This window comes from Coregonus clupeaformis, unplaced genomic scaffold, assembly GCF_020615455.1.
Source record: "Coregonus clupeaformis isolate EN_2021a unplaced genomic scaffold, ASM2061545v1 scaf0244, whole genome shotgun sequence".
NCBI lineage: Eukaryota > Metazoa > Chordata > Actinopteri > Salmoniformes > Salmonidae > Coregonus > Coregonus clupeaformis.
The window spans coordinates 81,861-107,026 of NW_025533699.1; the positions used below are offsets into that span (position 1 = coordinate 81,861).

General features: G+C 43.8%; 1 protein-coding gene across 3 annotated transcripts in view; it reads right to left on the reverse strand.

Annotated features, from left to right (window-relative positions):
• The window catches only part of LOC121562061 (transient receptor potential cation channel subfamily M member 1-like), a 57,527-nt gene that overhangs the window by 7,195 nt on the left and 25,166 nt on the right, over positions 1 to 25,166 (reverse strand). For all 3 annotated transcript variants that reach the window (XM_045214364.1, XM_045214367.1, XM_045214365.1), the window contains 13 exons: positions 20,930 to 21,002; positions 20,648 to 20,760; positions 20,010 to 20,180; positions 18,881 to 19,015; positions 17,583 to 17,633; positions 16,193 to 16,333; positions 14,460 to 14,489; positions 13,907 to 14,202; positions 8,975 to 9,203; positions 4,155 to 4,286; positions 3,853 to 3,984; positions 3,382 to 3,510; positions 1,833 to 2,084 (listed from right to left, as the gene is read on the reverse strand). In XM_045214364.1, the coding sequence (XP_045070299.1) occupies positions 1,833 to 2,084; positions 3,382 to 3,510; positions 3,853 to 3,984; positions 4,155 to 4,286; positions 8,975 to 9,203; positions 13,907 to 14,202; positions 14,460 to 14,489; positions 16,193 to 16,333; positions 17,583 to 17,633; positions 18,881 to 19,015; positions 20,010 to 20,180; positions 20,648 to 20,760; positions 20,930 to 21,002 (1,884 nt within the window). The remainder of the gene's footprint in view (positions 1 to 1,832; positions 2,085 to 3,381; positions 3,511 to 3,852; positions 3,985 to 4,154; positions 4,287 to 8,974; positions 9,204 to 13,906; positions 14,203 to 14,459; positions 14,490 to 16,192; positions 16,334 to 17,582; positions 17,634 to 18,880; positions 19,016 to 20,009; positions 20,181 to 20,647; positions 20,761 to 20,929; positions 21,003 to 25,166) is intronic.

Consider the following 25,166-nt stretch of genomic DNA (forward strand, 5'->3'; position numbering starts at 1 on the left):
ATCTAAATACATGCATATTCGGCACCCTTTCAGCACCAATCAGCAGATTAAAAAGTATTTATGAATAAAAATCTGGTTTGGAGAGCCTTTACGCAGTAAATATATTGGTGAATCAAAAATACAGTGGTTTGATTCTTCCGGAAAGTTGCCATATTCAATTGTTCAATCCATGAAATATTGGAAGGTGAGAAAAGTGTACAACAGGGGTTGAACTGTAGTCCTATAAATCTACCCCTAATAATCCTCACTAATCACGGAACTGTGATGACAACGGTCCAGTCTTCGTGAACCGTGCGCCAGGCTCCAGGTTTAAACTGCTACGTATGGTCTGCATTCCATAATGATTCAAATAGGCTACATGTCCCAAATGATTACGTAACCTGTAATCCGTTAGCCTAACATGATCCACTATTGCTAACGATCCTCAGGAACAACCACACTAACGTGACAGAGGAAAGAACGGTAAACTAACGACGTAATGGAATGATGCAAAATGTAAGGAAACTAACACTAAAGTCAGCGACAGTTATAAATGTATGTGGGTATAACCGACGGTGGATACCGATAGTGGCTAATATTTAACACGATATAAATTATTTTAAAAAATACTGTGAAAAAGTCTAGGCACATAAGTAAAACATTCTAGAAATTATAAATCGAGTCGGTAGGTTTGCCGCTACACTGTCACCTTGGTTACAGAAGCCCATAGCTTGGGTCTTCACTTCGGCAAGTTACAAGGCCAGCATTTCATAAAAGCTTCACTGTGCTTCAGTTTGCTGCCATTTGACTGGTTTCACATTTTTTGGGAAAATAATTCCTCATGAAGCTGGTTGAGAGAATGCCAAGAGTGTGCAAAGCTGTCATCAAGGCAAAGGGTGGCTACTTTGAAGAATCTCAAATATAAAATATATTTTGATTTGTTTAACACTTTTTTTGGTTACTACATGATTCCATATGTGTTATTTCATAGTGTTGATGTCTTCACTATTATTCTACAATGTAGAAAATAGTAAAAAAATAAAGAAAAACCCTTGAATGAGTAGGTGTTCTAAAACTTTTGACTGGTACTGTATATCTGGAGAAAATGTCATGCATGGTCAATCATTGGTAATGCAAAGGACACTTAATGACTTAACATGGGACTGATTTGACTTGTCAATCAAGAGCTAGATTATTAGAAGGTACTGCCCACTTTTCTGATCATTCTAACTTTAGATCAAGCGTGATCTACTCTAGCCACGACATAGACATAACACCTATGGTCTGGTACTTCCACACAGGTGTGGTTCCTGAGTGAATTAATCAGTTAAACATCCCATCATGCTTAGGGTCATGTATAAAAATGCTGGGCAGGCCATTATTTTGGCTACCGTGGCTATGGCCCCATAGGATGACAATGCCCCCCATCCACAGGGCACGAGAGGTCACTGAACGATTAGATGAGCATGAAAATGATGTAAACCATATGCCATGGCCGTCTCAGTCACCAGACCTCAACCTAATTGAACACTTATGATTCTGGAGCGGCGCCTGAGACAGCGTTTTCCACCACCATCAATAAAACACCAAATGATGCAATTTCTCGTGGAAGAATGGTGTTGCATCCCTCCAATAGAGTTCCAGACACTTGTAGAATCTATGCCAAGGTGCATTGAAGCTGTTCTGGCTCGCGGTAACCCAACGCCCTATTAAGACACTTTATGAAGGTGTTTCCTTTATATATATATATATATATATATATATATATATATATATATATATATATATATATATATACACATTTCATATTACAATAGCCAACCAAAACAGTCAAACCCAAACCAAAGCTTCACCATTTTCCCGATCATCATGACGTATGGACCCAGATACTTGTTGACCCCGAAGATGTCGAGCACTCTGATGTACCAGAAGATGATATCCACGCAGTAGATGACCCGTCCGATGCTCATCAGGGGCTCGTTCTGCAGCCTCAGCATCAGGCCCAGGAGGAAGGTAAAGATGGCCGCCGCGTCTGTGATGTTCCAGTACTCTTCGGCCCAAACGTTGATCTTCTGCTTCAGCTTCCCCGGCTCTGACATCAGGATCTGTATGGGGGAGCAACAGCAGGGACGGACTTGGATCAGGACTGAGAAATCGGCCTGTGCATAAGACCCCTCAAGGCCCCCACATCGACCCATTTCTTCCCTGGAGGCCCCCACATCGACCCATTTTTCACTTGAGGACCCCACATACATTTTCTTGAATGTTTTAGACATTACCTTTCTAATTTTCTCCAGTCGCAGGGTGATGATGTGAGACGTTACCTGTCTGACCGTGATGATGTGAGACGTTACCCGTCTGACCGTGATGATGTGAGACGTTACCCGTCTGACCGTGATGATGTGAGACGTTACCCGTCTGACCGTGATGATGTGAGACGTTACCTGTCTGACCGTGATGATGTGAGACGTTACCTGTCTGACCGTGATGACGTGAGACGTTACCTGTCTGACCGTGATGATGTGAGACGTTACCCGTCTGACCGTGATGATGTGAGACGTTACCTGTCTGACCGTGATGATGTGAGACGTTACCTGTCTGACCGTGATGATGTGAGACGTTACCTGTCTGACCGTGATGATGTGAGACGTTACCCGTCTGACCGTGATGATGTGAGACGTTACCCGTCTGACCGTGATGATGTGAGACGTTACCCGTCTGACCGTGATGATGTGAGACGTTACCCGTCTGACCGTGATGATGTGAGACGTTACCTGTCTGACCGTGATGATGTGAGACGTTACCTGTCTGACCGTGATGATGTGAGACGTTACCTGTCTGACCGTGATGATGTGAGACGTTACCTGTCTGACCGTGATGATGTGAGATGTTACGTCTGACCGTGATGATGTGAGACGTTACCCGTCTGACCGTGATGATGTGAGACGTTACCCGTCTGACCGTGATGATGTGAGACGTTACCCGTCTGACCGTGATGATGTGAGACGTTACCTGTCTGACCGTGATGATGTGAGACGTTACCTGTCTGACCGTGATGATGTGAGACGTTACCTGTCTGACCGTGATGATGTGAGACGTTACCCGTCTGACCGTGATGATGTGAGACGTTACCCGTCTGACCGTGATGATGTGAGACGTTACCCGTCTGACCGTGATGATGTGAGACGTTACCTGTCTGACCGTGATGATGTGAGACGTTACCTGTCTGACCGTGATGATGTGAGACGTTACCTGTCTGACCGTGATGATGTGAGACGTTACCTGTCTGACCGTGATGATGTGAGACGTTACCCGTCTGACCGTGATGATGTGAGACGTTACCTGTCTGACCGTGATGATGTGAGACGTTACCTGTCTGACCGTGATGATGTGAGACGTTACCTGTCTGACTTTCTCCATTCCCAGAGTGATGATGTAAGAGATGACTATCCACTCCTGTAGGGACGGCCAGCGCTCCATCTTGACCAGGATGATGTAGTTGTATAAACACAGGTAGGCCAGGTAGGAGATCTGAGGAGACATGGAAACAGCTCTGAGCTTTTAGGAGAACGGAGATGGGGCAGCGGTGCAGTTTTAGGCCACAAGACAAAGTGCAGTCGATCGATATATAGTAATAATAATAATAATAATCACACGTCTTTAGATAATCTTTAGCTGATATTATACTGTATTATTATAATATTAAATAGTATTATATTATCTGTCGACAAGGTCTATTTGTCACCTCTGTGCTGATATTCATTTCAAAACAACAAATCAAGGTTTTCACAATGTAACATTTCAAAGTGTGGGGTGTTGAGAAATGCTTTTCTAAATAACGTTTGTTTTTAGTTGTATCAAAAGTCTACTTGCAGTGTTGAACCAGAATTTGGTGAAAGGAGTATTGTAGAATTCATAGATCTTCTTTCTGATCGGAACTCTTCTCTTTGTCACCATGGTTTCTACTTCATCTCCAGTTTTGGACACTGCATCAGCATTCATTTCCTGGAAGCGTGGAAACAACTGTCATGAACTCACATACAGGACTTACAGTACATTTGAATGTAGTATTAAATGCAGTATTAAGTATGATTAAAAAAACAGGTCAACCAATCAACCAACCAATCAATCAATCAATCAATCAACCAATCAGACGCTTGACTGTCAGTGTTCACCTTGCTGGATTTATTGTCATCGTCTTTGCCCTTTTCTTCGTCGCTCTCCACCGGGGCTTGATGTGTCACTTCTTCCCCGAGTCGAAAATCCATGAGGAGAATCGAAGGTGGAAAGATTATGCCAAATATCACCTGTGGTATGAGATGAGAAGGAGTTCAGTTGAACAACTATTTTGTATAGAAGCACCAAAATGACACAAAACCACTCAATCTCAACCAGTTATTAGTGTATTACATATTTATAAACGATCTATAAACTAATTATTAACGGGCTATAAACTACTTAGAAATAATTTGCAAACCCCGTATAAAGTATACCTTTATGTAAAGTCTTACCATGTATACTCAAATACTTAATACCTTAATGTTAAAGCTGCAATATGTAACTTTTTGGGGACCCGACCAAATTCACATAGAAATGTATGTTATAGATCTGTCATCCTCATTGAAAGCAAGTCTAAGAAACTGTAGATCTGTTCTACGTTCTACTATTTCTATGCTTCCTGTTCTTAAGTTTAGTTTTTGTGTCTTTTACTTTCAGTTTTGTACACCAGCTTCAAAACAGCTGAAAATACAATATTTTTGGTTGTGGAAAATATATTTGACAGCAGTTTAGATGGTACACTGATTTTCTACACACTTGAGTGCTTGTTTTGTCACATAAACTGAAATTTGGCTAACTATTTGAATTTTAGCAACCAGGAAATGGTGGAGCGATTTCTGCATCATGCACCTTTAAGTGTTAGCTTAATGTAAAGTGATACAAAGTATATCTCAAGCAAAGTGTTACCATGTTGACTAATATACTTTACATTAAGTATACCTTCATGTTGAGCGTTAACATGTTCATTCATTGACTTTATAGTGTTACCAATGTCTTAGCTTAATGTAAAGTGTTACCAATGTCTTAGCTTAATGTAAAGTGTTACCAATGTGTTAGCTTAATGTACAATGTTACCAATGTCTTAGCTTAATGTAAAGTGTTACCAATGTCTTAGCTTAATGTAAAGTGTTACCAATGTGTTAGCTTAATGTAAAATGTTACCAATGTCTTAGCTTAATGTAAAGTGTTACCAATGTGTTAGCTTAATGTAAAATGGTACCAATGTGTTAGCTTAATGTAAAATGTTACCAATGTGTTAGCTTAATGTAAAATGTTACCAATGTGTTAGCTTAATGTAAAATGTTACCAATGTGTTAGCTTAATGTAAAATGTTACCAATGTGTTAGCTTAATGTAAAATGTTACCAATGTGTTAGCTTAATGTAAAATGTTACCAATGTGTTAGCTTAATGTAAAGTGTTATCAGTGTGTTGGCCTAATGTAAATTATAAAACTGGTTGTTTGAATCCTGGATGCTGGGGGGGGGGGGGTTCTACTAAGCTATATGGAATTGTTTGAAGAAGGTCATACCAAGGATCATTTTGCTATTTGATTTTGAATTTTAAGACCTCTTGAAGTATCCCCCCCCCACAAAAAAATATAAAACAATTATTTGATGAGAATGTGTATTTGGCCTTTGATTCACTACATGGAACAACAGATAGTACCCACAAAAAAATCTAAAGAAAGTTTGATCTGAAGAGAGATATTTGTTATTTTTTTTGTAAATATATTTAACCCCTTATTTTTGGAACTAAACAGTCTCCATATAAACTTCCATTCATTTTTTCAACTGGTACCGGGGGACCTTCAGATGAGCCTTGTGAGGCCTGTGGACGTCCTAGAGCTATAGAGAGAGGGGACAAAGTATTTGATCCCCTGCTGATTTTGTACGTTTGCCCACTGACAAAGAAATGATCAGTCTATAATTGTAATGGTAGGTTTATTTGAACAGTGAGAGACAGAATAACATCAAAAAAATCCAGAAAAACGCATGTCAAAAATGTTATAAATTGATTTGCATTTTAATGAGGGAAAAAAGTATTTGACCCCTTTGCAAAACATGGCTTAGTACTTGGTGGCAAAACCCTTGTTGGCAATCACAGAGGTCAGATGTTTCTTGTAGTTGGCCACCAGGCTTGCACACATCTCAGGAGGGATTTTGTCCCACTCCTCTTTGCAGATCTTCTCCAAGTCATTAAGGTTTCGAGGCTGACGTTTGGCAACTCGAACCTTCAGCTCCCTCCACAGATTTTCTATGGGATTAAGGTCTGGAGACTGGCTAGGCCGCTCCAGGACCTTAATGTGCTTCTTCTGGAGCCACTCCTTTGTTGCCTTGGCTGTGTGTTTTGGGTCATTGTCATGCTGGAATACCCATCCATGACCCATTTTCAATGCCCTGGCTGAGGGAAGGAGGTTCTCACCCAAGATTTGATGGTACATGGCCTCGTCCATCGTCCCTTTGATGCGGTGAAGTTGTCCTGTCCCCTTAGCAGAAAAACACCCCCAAAGCAAAATGTTTCCACCTCCATGTTTGACGGTGGGCATGGTGTTCTTGGGGTCATAGGCAGCATTCCTCCTCCTCCAAAAACAGCGAGTTGAGTTGATGCCAAAGAGCTCGATTTTGGTCTCATCTGACCACAACACTTTCACCCAGTTCTCCTCTAAATCATTCAGATGTTCATTGGCAAACTTCAGACGGTCCTGTATATGTGCTTTCTTGAGCAGGGGGACCTTGCGGGCACTGCAGGATTTCAGTCCTTCACGGCGTAGTGTGTTACCAATTTTTTTCTTGGTGACTATGGTCCCAGCTGCCTTGAGATCATTGACAAGATCCTCCCGTGTAGTTCTGGGCTGATTCCTCGCCGTTCTCATGATCATTGCAACTCCACGAGGTGAGATCTTCCATGGAGCCCCCTAGTCACTTTACCCTGCCTTCATGTACATATCTACCTCAAATACCTTATTATTATCTATCCTGATGCCTAGTCACTTTACCCTGTCTTCATGTACAAATCTACCTCAAATACCTTGTACCCCTGCACATTGATCTGGTACTGGTATTCCCTGTATATAGCTACACATTGATCTGGTACTGGTATTCCCTGTATATAGCTCCACATTGATCTGGTACTGGTACTCCCTGTATATAGCTCCACAGTGATCTGGTACTGGTACTTCCTGTATATAGCTCCACATTGATCTGGTACTGGTACTTCCTGTATATAGCTCCACATTGATCTGGTACTGGTACTCCCTGTATATAGCTGCCCAGTGATCTGGTACTGGTACTTCCTGTATATAGCTCCACAGTGATCTGGTACTGGTACTCCCTGTATATAGCTCCACATTGATCTGGTACTGGTACTCCCTGTATATAGCTCCACATTGATCTGGTACTGGTACTTCCTGTATATAGCTCCACATTGATCTGGTACTGGTACTTCCTGTATATAGCTCCACAGTGATCTGGTACTGGTACTTCCTGTATATAGCTCCACATTGATCTGGTACTGGTACTTCCTGTATATAGCTCCACATTGATCTGGTACTGGTACTCCCTGTATATAGCTCCACAGTGATCTGGTACTGGTACTTCCTGTATATAGCTCCACATTGATCTGGTACTGGTACTTCCTGTGTATGGCTCCACAGTGATCTGGTACTGGTACTCCCTGTATATAGCTGCCCAGTGATCTGGTACTGGTACTCCCTGTATATAGCTCCACAGTGATCTGGTACTGGTACTCCCTGTATATAGCTCCACATTGATCTGGTACTGGTACTCCCTGTATATAGCTCCACAGTGATCTGGTACTGGTACTTCCTGTATATAGCTCCACAGTGATCTGGGACTGGTACTTCCTGTATATAGCTCCACATTGATCTGGTACTGGTACTTCCTGTGTATGGCTCCACAGTGATCTGGTACTGGTACTCCCTGTATATAGCTGCCCAGTGATCTGGTACTGGTACTCCCTGTATATAGCTCCACAGTGATCTGGTACTGGTACTTCCTGTATATAGCTCCACAGTGATCTGGTACTGGTACTCCCTGTATATAGCTCCACAGTGATCTGGTACTGGTACTTCCTGTATATAGCTCCACAGTGATCTGGTACTGGTACTTCCTGTATATAGCTCCACAGTGATCTGGTACTGGTACTCCCTGTATATAGCTCCACAGTGATCTGGTACTGGTACTCCCTTTATATAGCTCCACAGTGATCTGGTACTGGTACTTCCTGTATATAGCTCCACATTGATCTGGTACTGGTACTTCCTGTGTATGGCTCCACATTGATCTGGTACTGGTACTTCCTGTGTATGGCTCCATTCTTGTGTATTTAATTTTATTCCTCTTGTGTTAGTTACTATTTTATTTTTTATTATTATAACTTTTTTAATTCTGCATCTTTGGGAAAGGTTCGTAAGCAAGCATTTCACTGTAAAGTCTACACAAGTTGTATTCGGCGCCTGTGATAAATAACATTTGATTTGATTCCAGGTTCAATGTTTGACGTGACTGGGTTAGCTGAAGTTGGCTAGCTAGCTAGCAAGTGACAAGAACATTATCCAGCCTGCATAGCAACCATTTTGTTTAGAATGGACGACCAGTCCTTTTGCATAGCAACTATTATGCAAAAAAATAATTAACGACTAGGTGGCGTCTGTAGCAACAGGACCAAAAGAACTAACAACCAGATTTTTGTCTTGACTATATCTTCTGGTGGAAGAATGAAATTGTATGAATTGACTTTACAAAATAAAACATTTGTGAAAATATGGAATTCATTGTTATTTTAGTATGCTGGTAAACAGTTTTTCTAAAAGCAATATGGCACGGGAGGCAGTGCTGTGTCATGAATACAGTCAGAGTTAAATGGGTTGACTGGCTCTCCGCTGTGGCGTGGCCATGTTCAGGACTTTAACCCCACCTTGAACCCGTTACTCTTGCCCATTCTCAGACGTCCCATCCACATGTCAGAGAGCAGCATCTGGCTGCAGGTGTGGGCGATGAAGTCTCTGTGCTTGGCGGCTACGGCCAGCTTCAGGCAGGTGGAGTTGCTCCAGTTCTTCAGCTGGTACGTCAGCAGCTTCATGGCCACCTGCTCGTCGTGCTTATAGGACTGGTCCAGGAGCTCGTAGGCCAGCTGGCCAAACTCCCTGAGGAGGGAAGAAGGAAGACGCTGTGCTTAGATGGTCAGTTGTGGTTTTCATTACATTTTTAAATTGTAGTCATTTAGCAGATGCTCTTATCCAGAGCGACTTACAGTTAGTGAGTGCATACATTTTCATACTGGCCCCCGGTGGGAAACGAACCCACAACCATGGCGTTGCAAGCGCCATGCTCTACCAACTGAGCTACAGGGGACCCTACCAGTAAAAAGTTTGGACACACCTACTCATTCAAGGGTTTTTCTTTATTTTTAATATTTTTTACATTGTAGAATAATAGTGAATACATCAAACCTATGAAATAACACATATGGAATCATGTAGTAATCAAAAAAGCATTCTCTCAACCAGCTTCATGAGTTAGTCACCTGGAATGCATTTCAATTAACAGGTGTGCCTTCTTAAAAGTTAATTTGTGGAATTTCTTTCCTTCTTAATGCGTTTGAGCCAATCAGTTGTGTTGTGACAAGGTAGGGGGGTATACAGAAGACAGCCCTATTTGGTAAAAGACCAAGTCCATATTATGGCAACAACAGCACAAATAAGCAAAGAGAAACGACAGTCCATCATTACTTTAAGACATGAAGGTCAGTCAATACAGAACATTTCAGTGCAGTCGCAAAAACCATCAAGCGCTATGATGAAACTGGCTCTCATGAGGACCGCCACAGGAATGGAAGACCCAGAGTTACCTCTGCTGCAGAGGATACAGTGGGGAAAAAAAGTATTTAGTCAGCCACCAATTCTGCATGTTCTCCCACTTAAAAAGATGAGAGAGACCTGTAATTTTCATCATAGGTACACGTCAACTATGACAGACAAAATTAGAAAAAAAAATCCAGAAAATCACATTGTAGGATTTTTAATGAATTTATTGGCATATGATGGTGGAAAATAAGTATTTGGTCAATAACAAAAGTTTCTCAATACTTTGTTATATACCCTTTGTTGGCAATGACACAGGTCAAACGTTTTCTGTAAGTCTTCACAAGGTTTTCACACACTGTTGCTGGTATTTTGGCCCATTCCTCCATGCAGATCTCCTCTAGAGCAGTGATGTTTTGGGGCTGTCGCTGGGCAACACAGACTTTCAACTCCCTCCAAAGATTTTCTATGGGGTTGAGATCTGGAGACTGGCTAGGCCACTCCAGGACCTTGAAATGCTTCTTACGAAGCCACTCCTTCGTTGCCCGGGCGGTGTGTTTGGGATCATTGTCATGCTGAAAGACCCAGCCACGTTTCATCTTCAATGCCCTTGCTGATGGAAGGAGGGTTTCACTCAAAATCTCACGATACATGGCCCCATTCATTCTTTCCTTTACACGGATCAGTCGTCCTGGTCCCTTTGCAGAAAAACAGCCCCAAAGCATGATGTTTCCAACCCCATGCTTCACAGTAGGTATGGTGTTCTTTGGATGCAACTCAGCATTCTTTGTCCTCCAAACATGACGAGTTGAGTTTTTACCAAAAAGTTATATTTTGGTTTCATCTGACCATATGACATTCTCCCAATCCTCTTCTGGATCATCCAAATGCACTTCAGACGGGCCTGGACATGTACTGGCTTAAGCAGGGGGACACGTCTCGCACTGCAGGATTTGAGTCCCTGGCGGCGTAGTGTGTTACTGATGGTTGGCTTTGTTACTTTGGTCCCAGCTCTCAGCAGGTCATTCACTAGGTCCCCCCCGTGTGGTTTTGGGATTTTTGCTCACCGTTCTTGTGATCATTTTGACCCCACGGGGTGAGATCTTGCATGGAGCCCCAGATCGAGGGAGATTATCAGTGGTCTTGTATGTCTTCCATTTCCTAATAATTGCTCCCACAGTTGATTTCTTCAAACCAAGCTGCTTACCTGTTGCAGATTCAGTCTTCCCAGCCTGGTGCAGGTCTACAATTTTGTTTTTGGTGTCCTTTGACAGCTCTTTGGTCTTGGCCATTGTGAAGTTTGGAGTGTGACTGTTTGAGGTTGTGGACAGGTGTCTTTTATACTGATAACAAGTTCAAACAGGTGCCATTAATACAGGTAACGAGTGGAGGACAGAGGAGCCTCTTAAAGAAGAAGTTACAGGTCTGTGAGAGCCAGAAATCTTGCTTGTTTGTAGGTGACCAAATACTTATTTTCCACCATAATTTGCAAATAAATACATTAAAAATCCTACAATGGGATTTTCTGGATTTTTTTTTCTCAATTTGTCTGTCATAGTTGACGTGTACCTATGATGAAAATTACAGGCCTCTCTCATCTTTTTAAGTGGGAGAACTTGCACAATTGGTGGCTGACTAAATACTTTTTTGCCCCACTGTACGTTCATTAGAGTTAGCAGCCTCAGAAATTGCAGCCCAAATAAATGCTTCACAGAGTTCAAGTAACAGACACATCTCAACATCAACTGTTCAGAGGAGACTGTGTGAATCAGGCCTTCATGGTTGAATTGCTGCAAGAAACCACTACTAAAGGACACCAATAAGAAGAAGAGACTTTGCTTTGCCCAAGAAACACGAGCAATGGACATTAGACCGGTGGAAATGTGTCCTTTGGTCTGGACTCCAAATTGGAGATTTTTGGTTCCAACCGCCGTGTCTTTGTGAGACGCGGTGTGGGTGAACGGATGATCTCTGCATGTGTGGTTCCCACCGTAAAGCATGGAGGAGGAGTTGTTATGGTGTGGGGGTGCTTTGCTGTGATTTATTTAGAATTCAAGGCACACTTAACAAGCATGGCTACCACAACATTCTGCAGTGATACGCCATCCCATCTGGTTTGGGGTTAGTGGGACTATCATTTGTTTTTCAACAGGACAATTACCCAACACACCTCCAGGCTGTGTAAGGGCTATTTGACCAAGAAGGAGAGTGATGGAGTGTTGCATCAGATGACCTGACCTCCACAATCCCTCGACCTCAACCCAATTGAGATGGTTTGGGATGAGTCGGACCGCAGAGTGAAGGAAAAGCAGCCAACAAGTGCTCAGCATATGTGGGAACTCCTTCAAGACTGTTGGAAAAGCATTCCAGGTGAAGCTGGTTGAGAGAATGCCAAGAGTGTGCAAAGCTGTCATCAAGGAAAAGGGTGGCTATTTGAAGAATCTCAAATATAAAATATATTTTGATTTGTTTAACACTTTATTGGTTACTACATGATTCCATATATGTTATTTCATAGTTTTGATGTCTTCACTATTATTCTACCATGTAGAAAATTGTAAAAATAAAGAAAAACCCTTGAATGAGTAGGTGTGTCCAAACTTCTGACTGGTAGTGTATGTATCAAGAGTGAGCACGCCCCCATTCTCATCGACGGGGCTGTAGTGGAACAGGTTGAGAGCTTCAAGTTCCTTGGTGTCCACATCACCAACTAACTATCATGGTCCAAACACACCAAGACAGTCGTGAAGAGGGCACGACAAAGCCTATTCCCCCTCAGGAGACTGAAAAGATTTGGCATGGGTCCTCAGATCCTCAAAAAATTCTACAGCTGCACCATCGAGAGCATCCTGACTGGTTGCATCACCGCCTGGTATGGCAACTGCTTGGCCTCCGACCGCAAGGCACTACAGAGGGTAGTGCGTACGGCCCAGTACATCACTGGGGCCAAGCTTCCTGCCATCCAGGACCTCTATACCAGGCGGTGTCAGAGGAAGGCCCTCAAAATTGTCAAAGACTCCAGCCACCCTAGTCATAGACTGTTCTCCCTGCTACCGCATGGCAAACGGTACCGGAGTGCCAAGTCTAGGTCCAAAAGACTTCTCAACAGCTTTTACCCCCAAGCCATAAGACTCCTGAACAGCTAATCATGGCTACCCGGACTATTTGCACTGCCCCCCCACCCCATCCTTTTTACGCTGCTGCTACTCTGTTAATTATTTATGCATAGTCACTTTAACTCTACCCACATGTACATATTACTTCAACTATCTAAACTAGCCGGTGCCCCCGCACATTGACTCTGCACCGGTACCCCCCTGTATATATAGCCTCCCTACTGTTATTTTATTTTACTTCTGCTCTTTTTTTCTCAACACTTTTTTTGTTGTTGTTTTATTTTTACTTTTTTTGTTAAAATAAATGCACTGTTGGTTAAGGGCTGTAAGTAAGCATTTCACTGTAATGTCTGCACCTGTTGTATTCGGCGCATGTGACCAATAAAATTTGATTTGATTTGATATCAAATCAAATCACTATTTATTTAAAGTGCATTTAACAAAAGCCTCAATATACTTTACAGAAAAACAGACTGAGAGAAGAAACAAGAGAGAGCAGCAGACATCCAGAACAATGATACAGTAATGGGTTGGACCAGTACAATGATACAGTAATGGGTTGGACCAGTACAATGATACAGTAATGGGTTGTTCCAGAACAATGATACAGTAATGGGTTGGACCAGACAAGCTTAGTTTCTGAGGGTTGAATTGTGAATAGAAAAGCCAGCACCCTAAAGGACTATTCCAAGTTTGGAGTCAATTCCATTTACAATTCCAATTTTCCTATTTGGAATTTGAGTTTGCTTCCTGAATTTCCTCACTAACTTGACCCCGACACTATTAGATTGAAACCTTTCTGCTAGCTAGCCCCTCACTAACTTGACCCCAACACTGTTAGATTGAAACCTTTCTGCTAGCTAGCCCCTCACTAACTTGACCCCAACACTGTTAGATTGAAACCTTTCTGCTAGCTAGCCAATCACTAACTTGGAGTTGTTTTCCAGGTCCTGGAAGATGTCGTCCACCAGATCACTCTGAGACGACTCGTGGGCCATGGCCTTGTACAGCTTACAGGCCACCAGAGCTTTGGCCATGGCCTCTTCCCCCCGCTTCCACAGGAACAGAGCCATCTTCTGGCGCTTCATGAGGACGGCCCACACCATCAGCTCATGGAACGGGAACTGGAAGCGGCAGACCTCTGGGTCGTCCACATCAATGTCCGTCTCTTCCTCCTTCTTCTTCTTCTTCCCTTTGCTCTTGCCCTTTCCTCGTGGTTCGTCGTCCTGGTAGGAATCAGATGGACATTACAAATATCAAGTATTGTGGTGTAGGGCGAATCTTAACTTCACTCTTCACTTCAGTCACATTTGTACTTAGACATGCATTGATGCCAATGGGAAACTAAGTGAATTTAGGATTCTCCCCTTGTACACAGAAAATGAATTCAAGTGGTGATTGTATTGATATGGATGATGTGTTAATATGAAATCCCGCTAAATAGAATAATGGTGCTAATTTAAAAGACAAATGAGAGACTCACCTCCAGTCCTAACATTTTTAGAGCTTTCGGCTGTGAATCAAAACAAGGGAGGGGACAGCATGAATTAGCATGATTAACGTTAGCATTCATATTAGCATTAATATTAATATTATTATATTATATTATTACAGTTATTATTACGCTGAACAAAAATATAAATGCAGCATGCGAGTTACAGTTCATTTAAGGAAATCAGTCAATTAAAATTAATGAGGCCCTAATCTATGGATTTCACATGACTGTGAATACAGATATGCATTGGTCAGTATCTGGTGTGACCATAATTTGCCTCATGCAGCGCGACACATGTTCTTCGCATAGAGTTGATCAGGCTGTTGATTATGGCCTGTGAAATGTTGTCACACTCCTCTTCAATGGCTGTGCGAACTGGAACAAGCTGTTGTACACGTCGATCCAGAGCATCCCAAACATGCTCAATGGTTGACATGTCTGGTGAGTATGCAGGCCATGGAAGAACTGGGACATTTTCAACTTCCAGGAATTGTGTACAGCTCCTTGTGAATGGGGCAGTACATTATCATGCTGAAACATGAGGTGATGGCGGCAGATGAATGGCACGACAGTGGGTCTCAGGATCTCGTCACAGTATCTCTGTGCATTCAAATTGCCATCGATAAAATTCAATTGTGTTCGTTGTCCGTAGCTTACGCCTGCCCATACCATAACCCCACCGCCACCATGGGGCACTCTGTTCACAACGTTGACATCAGCAAACCGCTTGCCCACACAACGCCATACACGTGGTCTGACATCTGCCAGTTGAAACCGGGATTCATCTGTGAAAAGCACACTTCTCTATGTGGCCATCGAAGGTGAGCATTTGCCCACTGAAGTCGGTTATGACGCCGAACTGCAGTCAGGTCAAGACCCTGGTGAGGACAACGAGCACGCAGATGAGCTTCCCTGAGACGGTTTCTGACAGTTTGTGTAGAAATTATTTGGTTGTGCTAACCCACAGTTTCATCAGCTGTCTGGGTGGCTGGTCTCAGACGATCCCGCAGGTGAAGAAGCCAGATGTGGAGGTCCTGGGCTGGCATGGTTACACGTGGTCTGAAGTTGTGAGGCTGGTTGGACGTACTGCCAAATTCTCTAAAATGACGTTGGAGGCGGCTTATGGTAGAGAAATTAACATTCAATTCTCTGGCAAGAGCTCTGGTGGACATTCCTGCAGTCAGCATGCCAATTGCACACTCCCTCAAAACTTGAGACATCTGTGGCATTGTGTTGTTTGACAAAACTGCCCATTTTAGAGTGGCCCTTTTATTGTCCCCAGCACAAGGTGCACCTGTGTAATGATCATGCTGTTTAATCGGCTTCTTGATATGCCACACCTGTCAGGTGGGTGGATTATCTTGGCAAAGGAGAAATGCTCACTAACAGGGATGTAAACAAATGTGTGCACATAATGTTAGAGAAATAAGCTTTTCTGTGCGTCTGGAACATTTCTGGGATCTTTTATTTCAGCTGATGAAAAATGGGAGCATATTAATAATAATAATAATAATAATAAGCCATTTAGCAGACGCTTTTATCCAAAGCGACTTACAGTCATGTGCGCATACATTTTTACGTATGGGTGGTCCCGGGGATCGAACCCACTACCCTGGCGTTACAAGCACCATGCTCTACCAGCTGAGCTACAGAGGACCAATAATAATAAGTGTTAATAGTAATATTATATTCCTATCTGTAGAGTGTGGATTTCTCCTCACCCTTTTTACACCATAGAGGTTGTTGTAGAGGGTGCGGAACTGCTTTCTGGTGTAGTTGCAGCGATAAGCCCCACCCATCAGGAACTCCAGGACCAATCCGATATCGATCAAGGTGATCTGGTAATCCGGTGGAAGATTTCCCTGAAACACCAACCAACCAACCATCATCATTATACTGTTACTGTTTTTACCTTTATATTACATTGTTGCTACTATGTTATGGCTAATATTATTACTCTATATATTAGGTAACACTTTACTATCAGGGGTAAATATCAGGTAACACTTTACTATCAGGGGTAAATATCAGGTAACACTTTACTATAGGGGGGTAAATATCAGGTAACACTTTACTATAGGGGGGTAAATATCAGGTAACACTTTACTATCAGGGGTAAATATCAGGTAACACTTTACTATAGGGGGGTAAATATCAGGTAACACTTTACTATCAGGGGTAAATATCAGGTAACACTTTACTATAGGGGGGTAAATATCAGGTAACACTTTACTATAGGGGGTAAATATTAGGTAACACTTTACTATAGGGGGTAAATATCAGGTAACACTTTACTATAGGGGGTAAATATCAGGTAACACTTTACTATAGGGGGGTAAATATTAGGTAACACTTTACTATAGGGGGGTAAATATTAGGTAACACTTTACTATAAGGGATAAATATTAGGTAACACTTTACTATAGGGGGTAAATATTAGGTAACACTTTACTATAGGGGGTAAATATTAGGTAACACTTTACTATAGGGGGTAAATATTAGGTAACACTTCACTATAGGGGGTAAATATCAGGTAACACTTTACTATAGGGGGTAAATATTAGGTAACACTTTACTATAGGGGGTAAATATTAGGTAACACTTTACTATAGGGGGTAAATATTAGGTAACACTTTACTATAGGGGGTAAATATTAGGTAACACTTCACTATAGGGGGTAAATATTAGGTAACACTTTACTATAGGGGGTAAATATTAGGTAACACTTTACTATAGGGGGTAAATATCAGGTAACACTTTACTATAGGGGGTAAATATTAGGTAACACTTTACTATAGGGGGTAAATATCAGGTAACACTTCACTATAGGGGGTAAATATCAGGTAACACTTTACTATAGGGGGTAAATATCAGGTAACACTTCACTATAGGGGGTAAATATTAGGTAACACTTTACTATAGGGGGTATAAGTAACACCTTTATGAAACCAGTCATAACACCTTTATGAAACCGGTCATAACACCTTTATGAAACCAGTCATAACACCTTTATAGAACCAGTTAATCCACCTTTATATTGTTGCTTGACGTTGTAAACACGGCATTGACTCCCTGTCAAAATAAAGGTTGAATAATCAAAGAAAACGTTACCTTTTTAACATCTCTAACTACAAAGTGGAGTGTATTTGTAGGGCCCAGCCTCTGTAAAAACAAACAGGAAAACAAATAATGAAATACTTTTAAAAACAGAAACAATAAACACTCTGGTCTCTATTCAATCAGCATCGTAGATGTTCAGCTTTACAGCGTGATTGATTTTTAAAGGCAATGTTCCAGCTTTAGCATTTAGAAGCAAGGTTGTGGACAAAGTCAATTTAAATCAATTCCGGTAGTTCCGGAATTGACCCCAAACCTGTTAAGAAGTATCGATTTAGCAGAAATCAAAATGGCGTCTCCTTCTTGCTCACGGTGTTGTATGGTGTTCTTTCTTTCTTTCTTTCTTTCTTTCTTTCTTTCTTTCTTTCTTTCTTTCTTTCTTTCTTTCTTTCTTTCTTTCTAGTAAAAAGTATCTGTCTTAGGTCAGTTAGGATCACCACTTTATTTTAAGAATGTGACATTTCAGAATAATAGTAGAGAGAATGATTTATTTCAGCTTTTATTTCTTTCATCACATTCCTAGTGGGTCAGAAGTTTACATACACTCAATTAGTATTTGGTAGCATTGCCTTTAAATTGTTTAACTTGGGTCAAACGTTTCGGGTAGCCTTCCACAAGCTTCCCACAATAAGTTGGGTGAATTTTGGCCCATTCCTCCTGACAGAGCTGGTGTAACTGAGTCAGGTTTGTTGGCCTCCTTGCTCGCACACGCTTTTTCAGTTCTGCCCACAAATTCTATAGGATTGACGTCAGGGCTTTGTGGTGGCCACTCCAATACCTTGACTTTGTTGTCCTTAAGCCATTTTGCCACTACTTTGGAAGTATGCTTGGGGTCATTGTCCATTTGGAAGACCCATTTGCGACCAAGCTTTAACTTCCTGACTGATGTCTTGAGATGTTGCCAATTAGCCTATCAGAAGCTTCTAAAGCCATGACATCATTTTCTGGAATTTTCCAAGCTGTTTAAAGGCACAGTCAACTTAGTGTATGTAAACTTCTGACCCACTGGAATTGTGATACAGTGAATTATAAGTGAAATAATCTGTCTGTAAACAATTGTTGGAAAAATTACTTGTGTCATGCACAAAGTAGATCTCCTAACATACTTTTTTTTGTGAAAAAAATAGAAATTTGTGGAGTGGTTGAGAAAAAATAGTTTTTAATGACTCCAACCTAAGTGTATGTAAACTTCCGACTTCAACTCTATCTATCTATCTATCTATCTATCTATCTATCTATCTATCTATCTATCTATCTATCTATCTATCTATCTATCTATCTATCTTTCTTACCGTGTTGTAGAGTTCCTCCAGACGGGGGATGGTGAGGAAGTGGTGTATGTTGACGCCGTTCTCTATCAGCAGCTTGACGAAGTCCACCCTGTCCAGCACCAGGGCGTCCATCATGGCCTGCTCCAGAGAGTTCACCTACAGTGGAGAGACACATTAACCATAACCCTGTCCAGCACCAGGGCGTCCATCATGGCCTGCTCCAGAGAGTTCACCTACAGTGGAGAGACACATTAACCATAACCCTGTCCATCACCAGGGCGTCCATCATGGCCTGCTCCAGGGGGAGTTCACCTACAGTGGAGAGACACATTAACCATAACCCTGTCCAGTACCAGGGCATCTATCATGGCCTGCTCCAGGGGGAGTTCACCTACAGTTTTGGAAGAACCAGGAAGACGGTAGAGGAGAAAGTAAGGCTATGGATTACCATCACTGACAAGTGGGGCCTGTTCAGGAGGGTGCAACATTACAGAATGTTAAAGGTCCAATGCAGACGTTTTTATCTCAATGTCAAATCATTTCTGGGTAACAATTAAGTTACTCTCTGTGATTGTTTTAAATTAAAATGATCAAAAATAAACAAAAATAGCTTCTTAGCAAAGAGCAATTTCTCAAGCAATAATTTTGCAAGGACTGTCTGGGAATGGTCTGAGTAGGGAGGCGAAAACTGAAAACTAGCTGTTATTGGCAGAGAGGTTTGGAACTCTCTTTCTTATTGGTCTATGAACTCATTTACCGCCTGGTGATGTCACCAGGCAGGCCAAAACTCCATCACACCAAAACAGGCTGAATTTTCAGGCGGCCTTTACAAACAGCTCTTACACTAAAAGTGCATTATCATAATTTTCTAAATTTCACAGTATTATTCCGACCTCAAAGTGTGGAAATATATATATAAAACACCTTAAAGATCAGGGATGTAATGGTAATGAAAGGTGGGTAAACCCTGACACCATGGTTCAGGAAAAATAAGTCCTCATGAACCAATTAAAACATGACATAAAATAGTTGACTTGTATGACCCTCTACATAACTGCTTCAGATTAAATGGATTGTGTATACGTTTGAGGGTTGAATATAGTGGATTGTGTGAATGCCGATCAACAATCAGTACTGGTTATTTATTCACCCAGTTGCGTAGCTCCAGCTTCCTGGGGTCCGTCTCCTCCGGAGGTTCAGGTTTGGCCCTGCCCCCTTTGACCTTGTTGACCCTAGCCTTCCCCTTCCGTGCCCCGCCTCCTCCCCCGCGGGCTGGGACCGGGCTCTTAGGCTTATCCTGGGATGCTGTGGTGTTGGCCGCCTGGGAGGTAACACAGGGGGGAGGAAAGACCTTGTTGACCCGGTGTACACGGAGCTGTTTCAGTCCCTGAAATGGTTGTTGCTGTCTCACCATTACTGTTGGTTAGAGTTTCCGTCTGTGTCCCAAATGGCACCCTATTCCCTATATTGTGCACTAGATTTGACCAAGTCCCACAGGACTCTGGACACAAGTAGTGCACTGTGTAGAGAATAGGATGCCATTTGGGACAGGTAAAATACTTCCTTTGGAATATGGGCAGTTTTCTGACTTGATGATTTAAGCCGTATTCTGCAACGATATATTCTAACCCACATTGATGTCAACGAGTTGATTTACGTAAAAAGGTAAAGGTTGCACGCGCGCTCATCTGAACTCTGAACCAGGGCCCTGTAAGACGTAAGATCACGGGGATGTTTTCATTACAAATTGTGTTTCCACGTGTTTTCCCAAGTTGTGGATCCACTCACGCTGCCGCTCATGGGCCAGTGGTGACCGTAGACGAAGATCTGGCTCCTAGCGATGTCCACTCTGTTCCAGGCCAGGGCTAGACTCAGCTGGTCGGGGGCGGAGGCGTTGGTGCCTGCAATCAAAAACACCAACAAGGCTTTGTTGTTTCACAGCTCTTCTATAGGCTACGGGGATTCAATCAAAAGTTTCATTCAGTCCCAGCCCTACGTGAGAAATAGCCTCTATTTGCAAAGACAGTGCTTTTAAAGAGTGAGGTTAAAAAACGGTCCTTCCCAGGTTACCTTTGAGCAAGGCCGTCAGTATGGCCATCTCTATGTCCCGCGGTTCCTCTGCTCCCATACGGAACACAGTGATCTGCAGCCCCATGAAACAACAAAAACACAGAGACGCTTGTAAGGGTCAACGGTCAACTCTCTTTTCAGGGGATTCAGTGCATACTTTTTTAAAAGTGTATACTTTGGAATGTGTAGTTTTGGAGGGGCCTTGAAAAGAACCACACTGTACTTTGATTTTTTTTTTGCCTTCTTCCGAACACGGCTCTGTTTTTTGATCTCTTGTGTCATGTGACAACAAACGGCCAATCCCCTTTCAGCTGTCAGCAAACGCTTAATTAATTGTCACGACCCGGTGCGAGAAACAGTCACTAATAATTGTCAGAACCCAGAAGATGAGGCAGACACAGCTGTACTAGAGATGGTGGTTTAATAAAAGAACAAAATCTTCAGGCAAAGAAACTAAATCCACAATGTCCAAAAATAAAGCCAAGAGGCACAAAGAGGAAAACCTCCAAAAAACAAAAGAAACTCCACAAAGTGGTAAAAAACAGCAGGGAAAAACAAACCTCAAAAGACTACTCAAACAAAACACAAGAACTAAACCAGAGAACCTCTGGAAAATCCCACCAGAGAAATATCTATATAAAACAAGGCTTGGGCTGGGGCTGGGTGCTAACTTACAAACACTGAGCAAGGAACTGAGGAACACACAGGGTATAAATACTAACAAGGGAATGACCTACAGGTGCAAACAATAATTAGAGCAAGAAAAACAAAAGGTACAAAAAAGGTGCAATGGGGACATCTAGTGACCAAAACCCGAACAGTCATGGCCAAAACCTGACAGAATCCCCCTCCTAGGAACGGCTCCTGACGTTCCTACCAGCCTTCTCAGGGTGGAGGGCCCTGAACTGACGAATGAGGTCAGGGTCCAGTATGTCCTTGGCAGGAACCCAGGAGCGCTCCTCGGGACCGTAGCCTTCCCAGTCCACCAGATACTGCCAGGACCGCTGCACCCGGCGGGAATCCAGTATCCGGTGGACGGTATAAGCCGACTGGCCACCGATGACACGGGGCGGAGGGGGAGGTCTGCCTGCCGGGATAAGGGGAGAAAAAACAACAGGTTTTAATAAAGAAATGTGAAATGTTGGATTGATCTTAAGTGATCTGGGTAAGTGCAGGCGAAAAGTAACGGGATTGACTCTCCTGGCAATCTTAAAGGGACCGATGAACCTCTGGGACAGCTTGCGAGACTCCACCCGTAGTGGTAGGTTCTTAGTTGAGAGCCATACTCTCTGGCCGGGGTACAGGGTAGGACCGGGACGGCGACCTCTGTTGGCTTGTCGTTGGTACTGCTGAGAGGAACGCAGAAGATTAAGACGTGCCTTCTTCCACGTAAGCCGACAGCGTCTGATGAACCTCGAGGCTGAAGGCACTCTGACTTCTGCCTCCTGGTCCGGGAACAATAGAGGCGCATAGCCAAACTGACACTCATGCGGGGACATACCAGTGGAGGAGGAGCACAAGGTGTTGTGCGCGTACTCGGCCCAAACAATGAAGGATGACCAAGTGGACGGGTTGTTGGAAACCATGCATCTGAGGGTGGTTTCCAGCTCCTGATTCATCCTCTCAGTTTGGCCATTGGACTCCGGATGGTACCCTGAAGATAAACTGGCCGTGGCCCCTATGAGTTGGCAGAAGGCCTTCCAAAACCTTGAGGCGAACTGGGGACCTCTGTCGGAAACCATATCTTGCGGAATCCCAAAGACTCGGAACACATGGTTAATCACCAACTCAGCTGTTTCCTTGGCAGAAGGTAATTTGGTCAAAGGAACAAACCTGGCCGCCTTAGAAAACCTGTCGATGATGACTAGGATCGTAGTATTACCATGGGACGGAGGAAGGCCAGTAATAAAGTCCAACGAGATATGGGACCAGGGTCGGTGGGGAATAGATAGAGGGTGAAGGAGTCCTTGAGGGCGGAGGTGAGAAGATTTGCACTGGCAGCACACGGAACAGGCCTTGATGAAAGTGGCAACGTCTTCTTTTATGGTGGGCCACCAGAACTTACGCTGGATGAACTCCAAGGTGCGGCCTACGCCCGGGTGACAGGTGAGGCGAGAGGAGTGCCCCCACCGAAGGACTTGGGACCTTGCTGCCTTGGGAACAAACAACCGATTAGCAGGACCTCCTCCAGGGCCCGGTTCGATGGCTTGAGCTTGTTTCACGGTATCCTCCACTTGCCACGAGATCGGAGCCACGATCTTAGCGGCCGGAAGGACAGTCATGTCAGTATCTTCTCGAATGGCAGGAGAGTAGATTCGTGACAAGGCGTCCGGTTTGAGATTCTTCGACCCGGGTCTATAGGTGAGGATAAACTGAAATCGGCTGAAGAAAAGAGACCATCGAGCTTGTCTGGCGTTCAACCGCTTCGCCTGCTGGATATACTCCAGATTCTTGTGGTCCGTAAGCACTTGAAACGGTTGAGAAGCCCCCTCGAGCCAGTGTCTCCATTCCTTCAATGCCATCTTAACCGCTAGGAGTTCACGATCCCCCACATCGTAATTCCTCTCGGCCGGGGTAAGCCGGTGAGAGAAGAAGGCGCAAGGATGAAGCTTCTTGTCTTCACCCCTCTGAGACAGGACAGCTCCAACCCCAACCTCTGATGCGTCTACCTCCACCACAAAAGGTTCATCCGCCGTTGGTAGTGTCAGGATGGGAGCAGAGAGGATGCGCTGCTTGAGTCCTTGGAAGGCCGTCTCAGCTTCTCTACCCCACAGAAACCTTGTGTTGCCACCCTTGGTTACCGCCGAGAGAGGGGCTGCCACCGAGCTGAAGTTCTTGATGAACTTGCGGTAAAAGTTGGTGAAGCCCAGGAAACGCTGAACTTCCTTAACGGACTTGGGGGTGGGCCAATCCGCTACCGCCTCTACCTTCTTGGGGTCCATCTGGACTTGTCCGGGTTCCACTATAAATCCCAGGAATTGTACTCGAGAGGAATGGAATTCACACTTCTCCGGCTTAACGTACAAATGGCTGTCTAGGAGGCGTTTGAGCACTTGTCTGACATGCTTAGTGTGTTCTTGAAGGGAGCTCGAAAAGATGAGGATGTCATCCAAGTAAACAAACACAAAGATGTTAAGCATATCCCTAAGCACATCGTTTATGAGCGCTTGGAACACAGCCGGAGCGTTGGTCAGGCCGAAGGGCATCACCGAGTATTCGTAGTGACCAGTAGGCGTGTTGAAAGCGGTCTTCCACTCGTCCCCGGGGTTTGATCCGCACAAGATGGTATGCCTTCCGCAGGTCAAGCTTAGTGAAGACAACTGCTTCCTGGAGCAGCTCAAAGGCTGTGGCCATAAGGGGTAGCGGGTAGCGGTTACGGACGGTTATGGCATTGAGTCCCCGGTAGTCGATGCAAGGTCGTAATCCACCGTCTTTCTTGGCCACAAAGAAAAACCCTGCTCCCGCCGGCGAGGTAGATGGACGCATGAGGCCTGCTGTCAGAGCGTCCTTGATGTAGGTATCCATAGCAGCTCGTTCGGGAGGAGAAAGGGAAAAGATCCGACCCCTGGGAGGGCAGGTCCCCGGCAACAGGTCGATGGTGCAATCGTAAGGTCTATGGGGTGGTAGTTTGGTGGCCCTCTGTTTGCTAAATACCAGTTTGAGGTCATGGTAACACTCGGGAACTCGGGACAAGTCGATGGATTCTAGAGACTCGGAAGGAGAACTCTGGGAACTCGGGAAGATACAAGTGGCTTGGCACGTAGGACCCCACTGCTTGATAGTGCCCACAGACCAGTCGATGTGAGGGTTATGGCTGTGAAGCCAGGGATAACCAAGGACGAGAGGAAACTCGGAACAGGAGATCAGATGAAAGTTCATCACTTCCTGGTGTTGGGAAACTGAAAGTCGTAAGGGGGTAGTGGCACGAGTGACAAGTCCAGATCCCAAAGGACTTCTATCCAACGTAGTAACCCTTATGGGGTCACTTAGAGGTTCAGAAGGAACGCCATTCTCCTTCGCCCAGATCCCATCCATGAAGTTACCTGCGGCTCCAGAGTCTACCAAGGCTTGAAGAGAAAACTCGTGGTCGTCCCAGGAAAGGGTAACTGGAATGAGCAGGCGGGAGTTGGATGGATGGGAGGAGGTTATGTTTCCCGTTACAGTCCTCCCAGGCCTGCACGGGAGAGTGCGTTTCCCTGGAGCCCGGGACACGTGGAGCGGAAATGGCCCGGTTTGC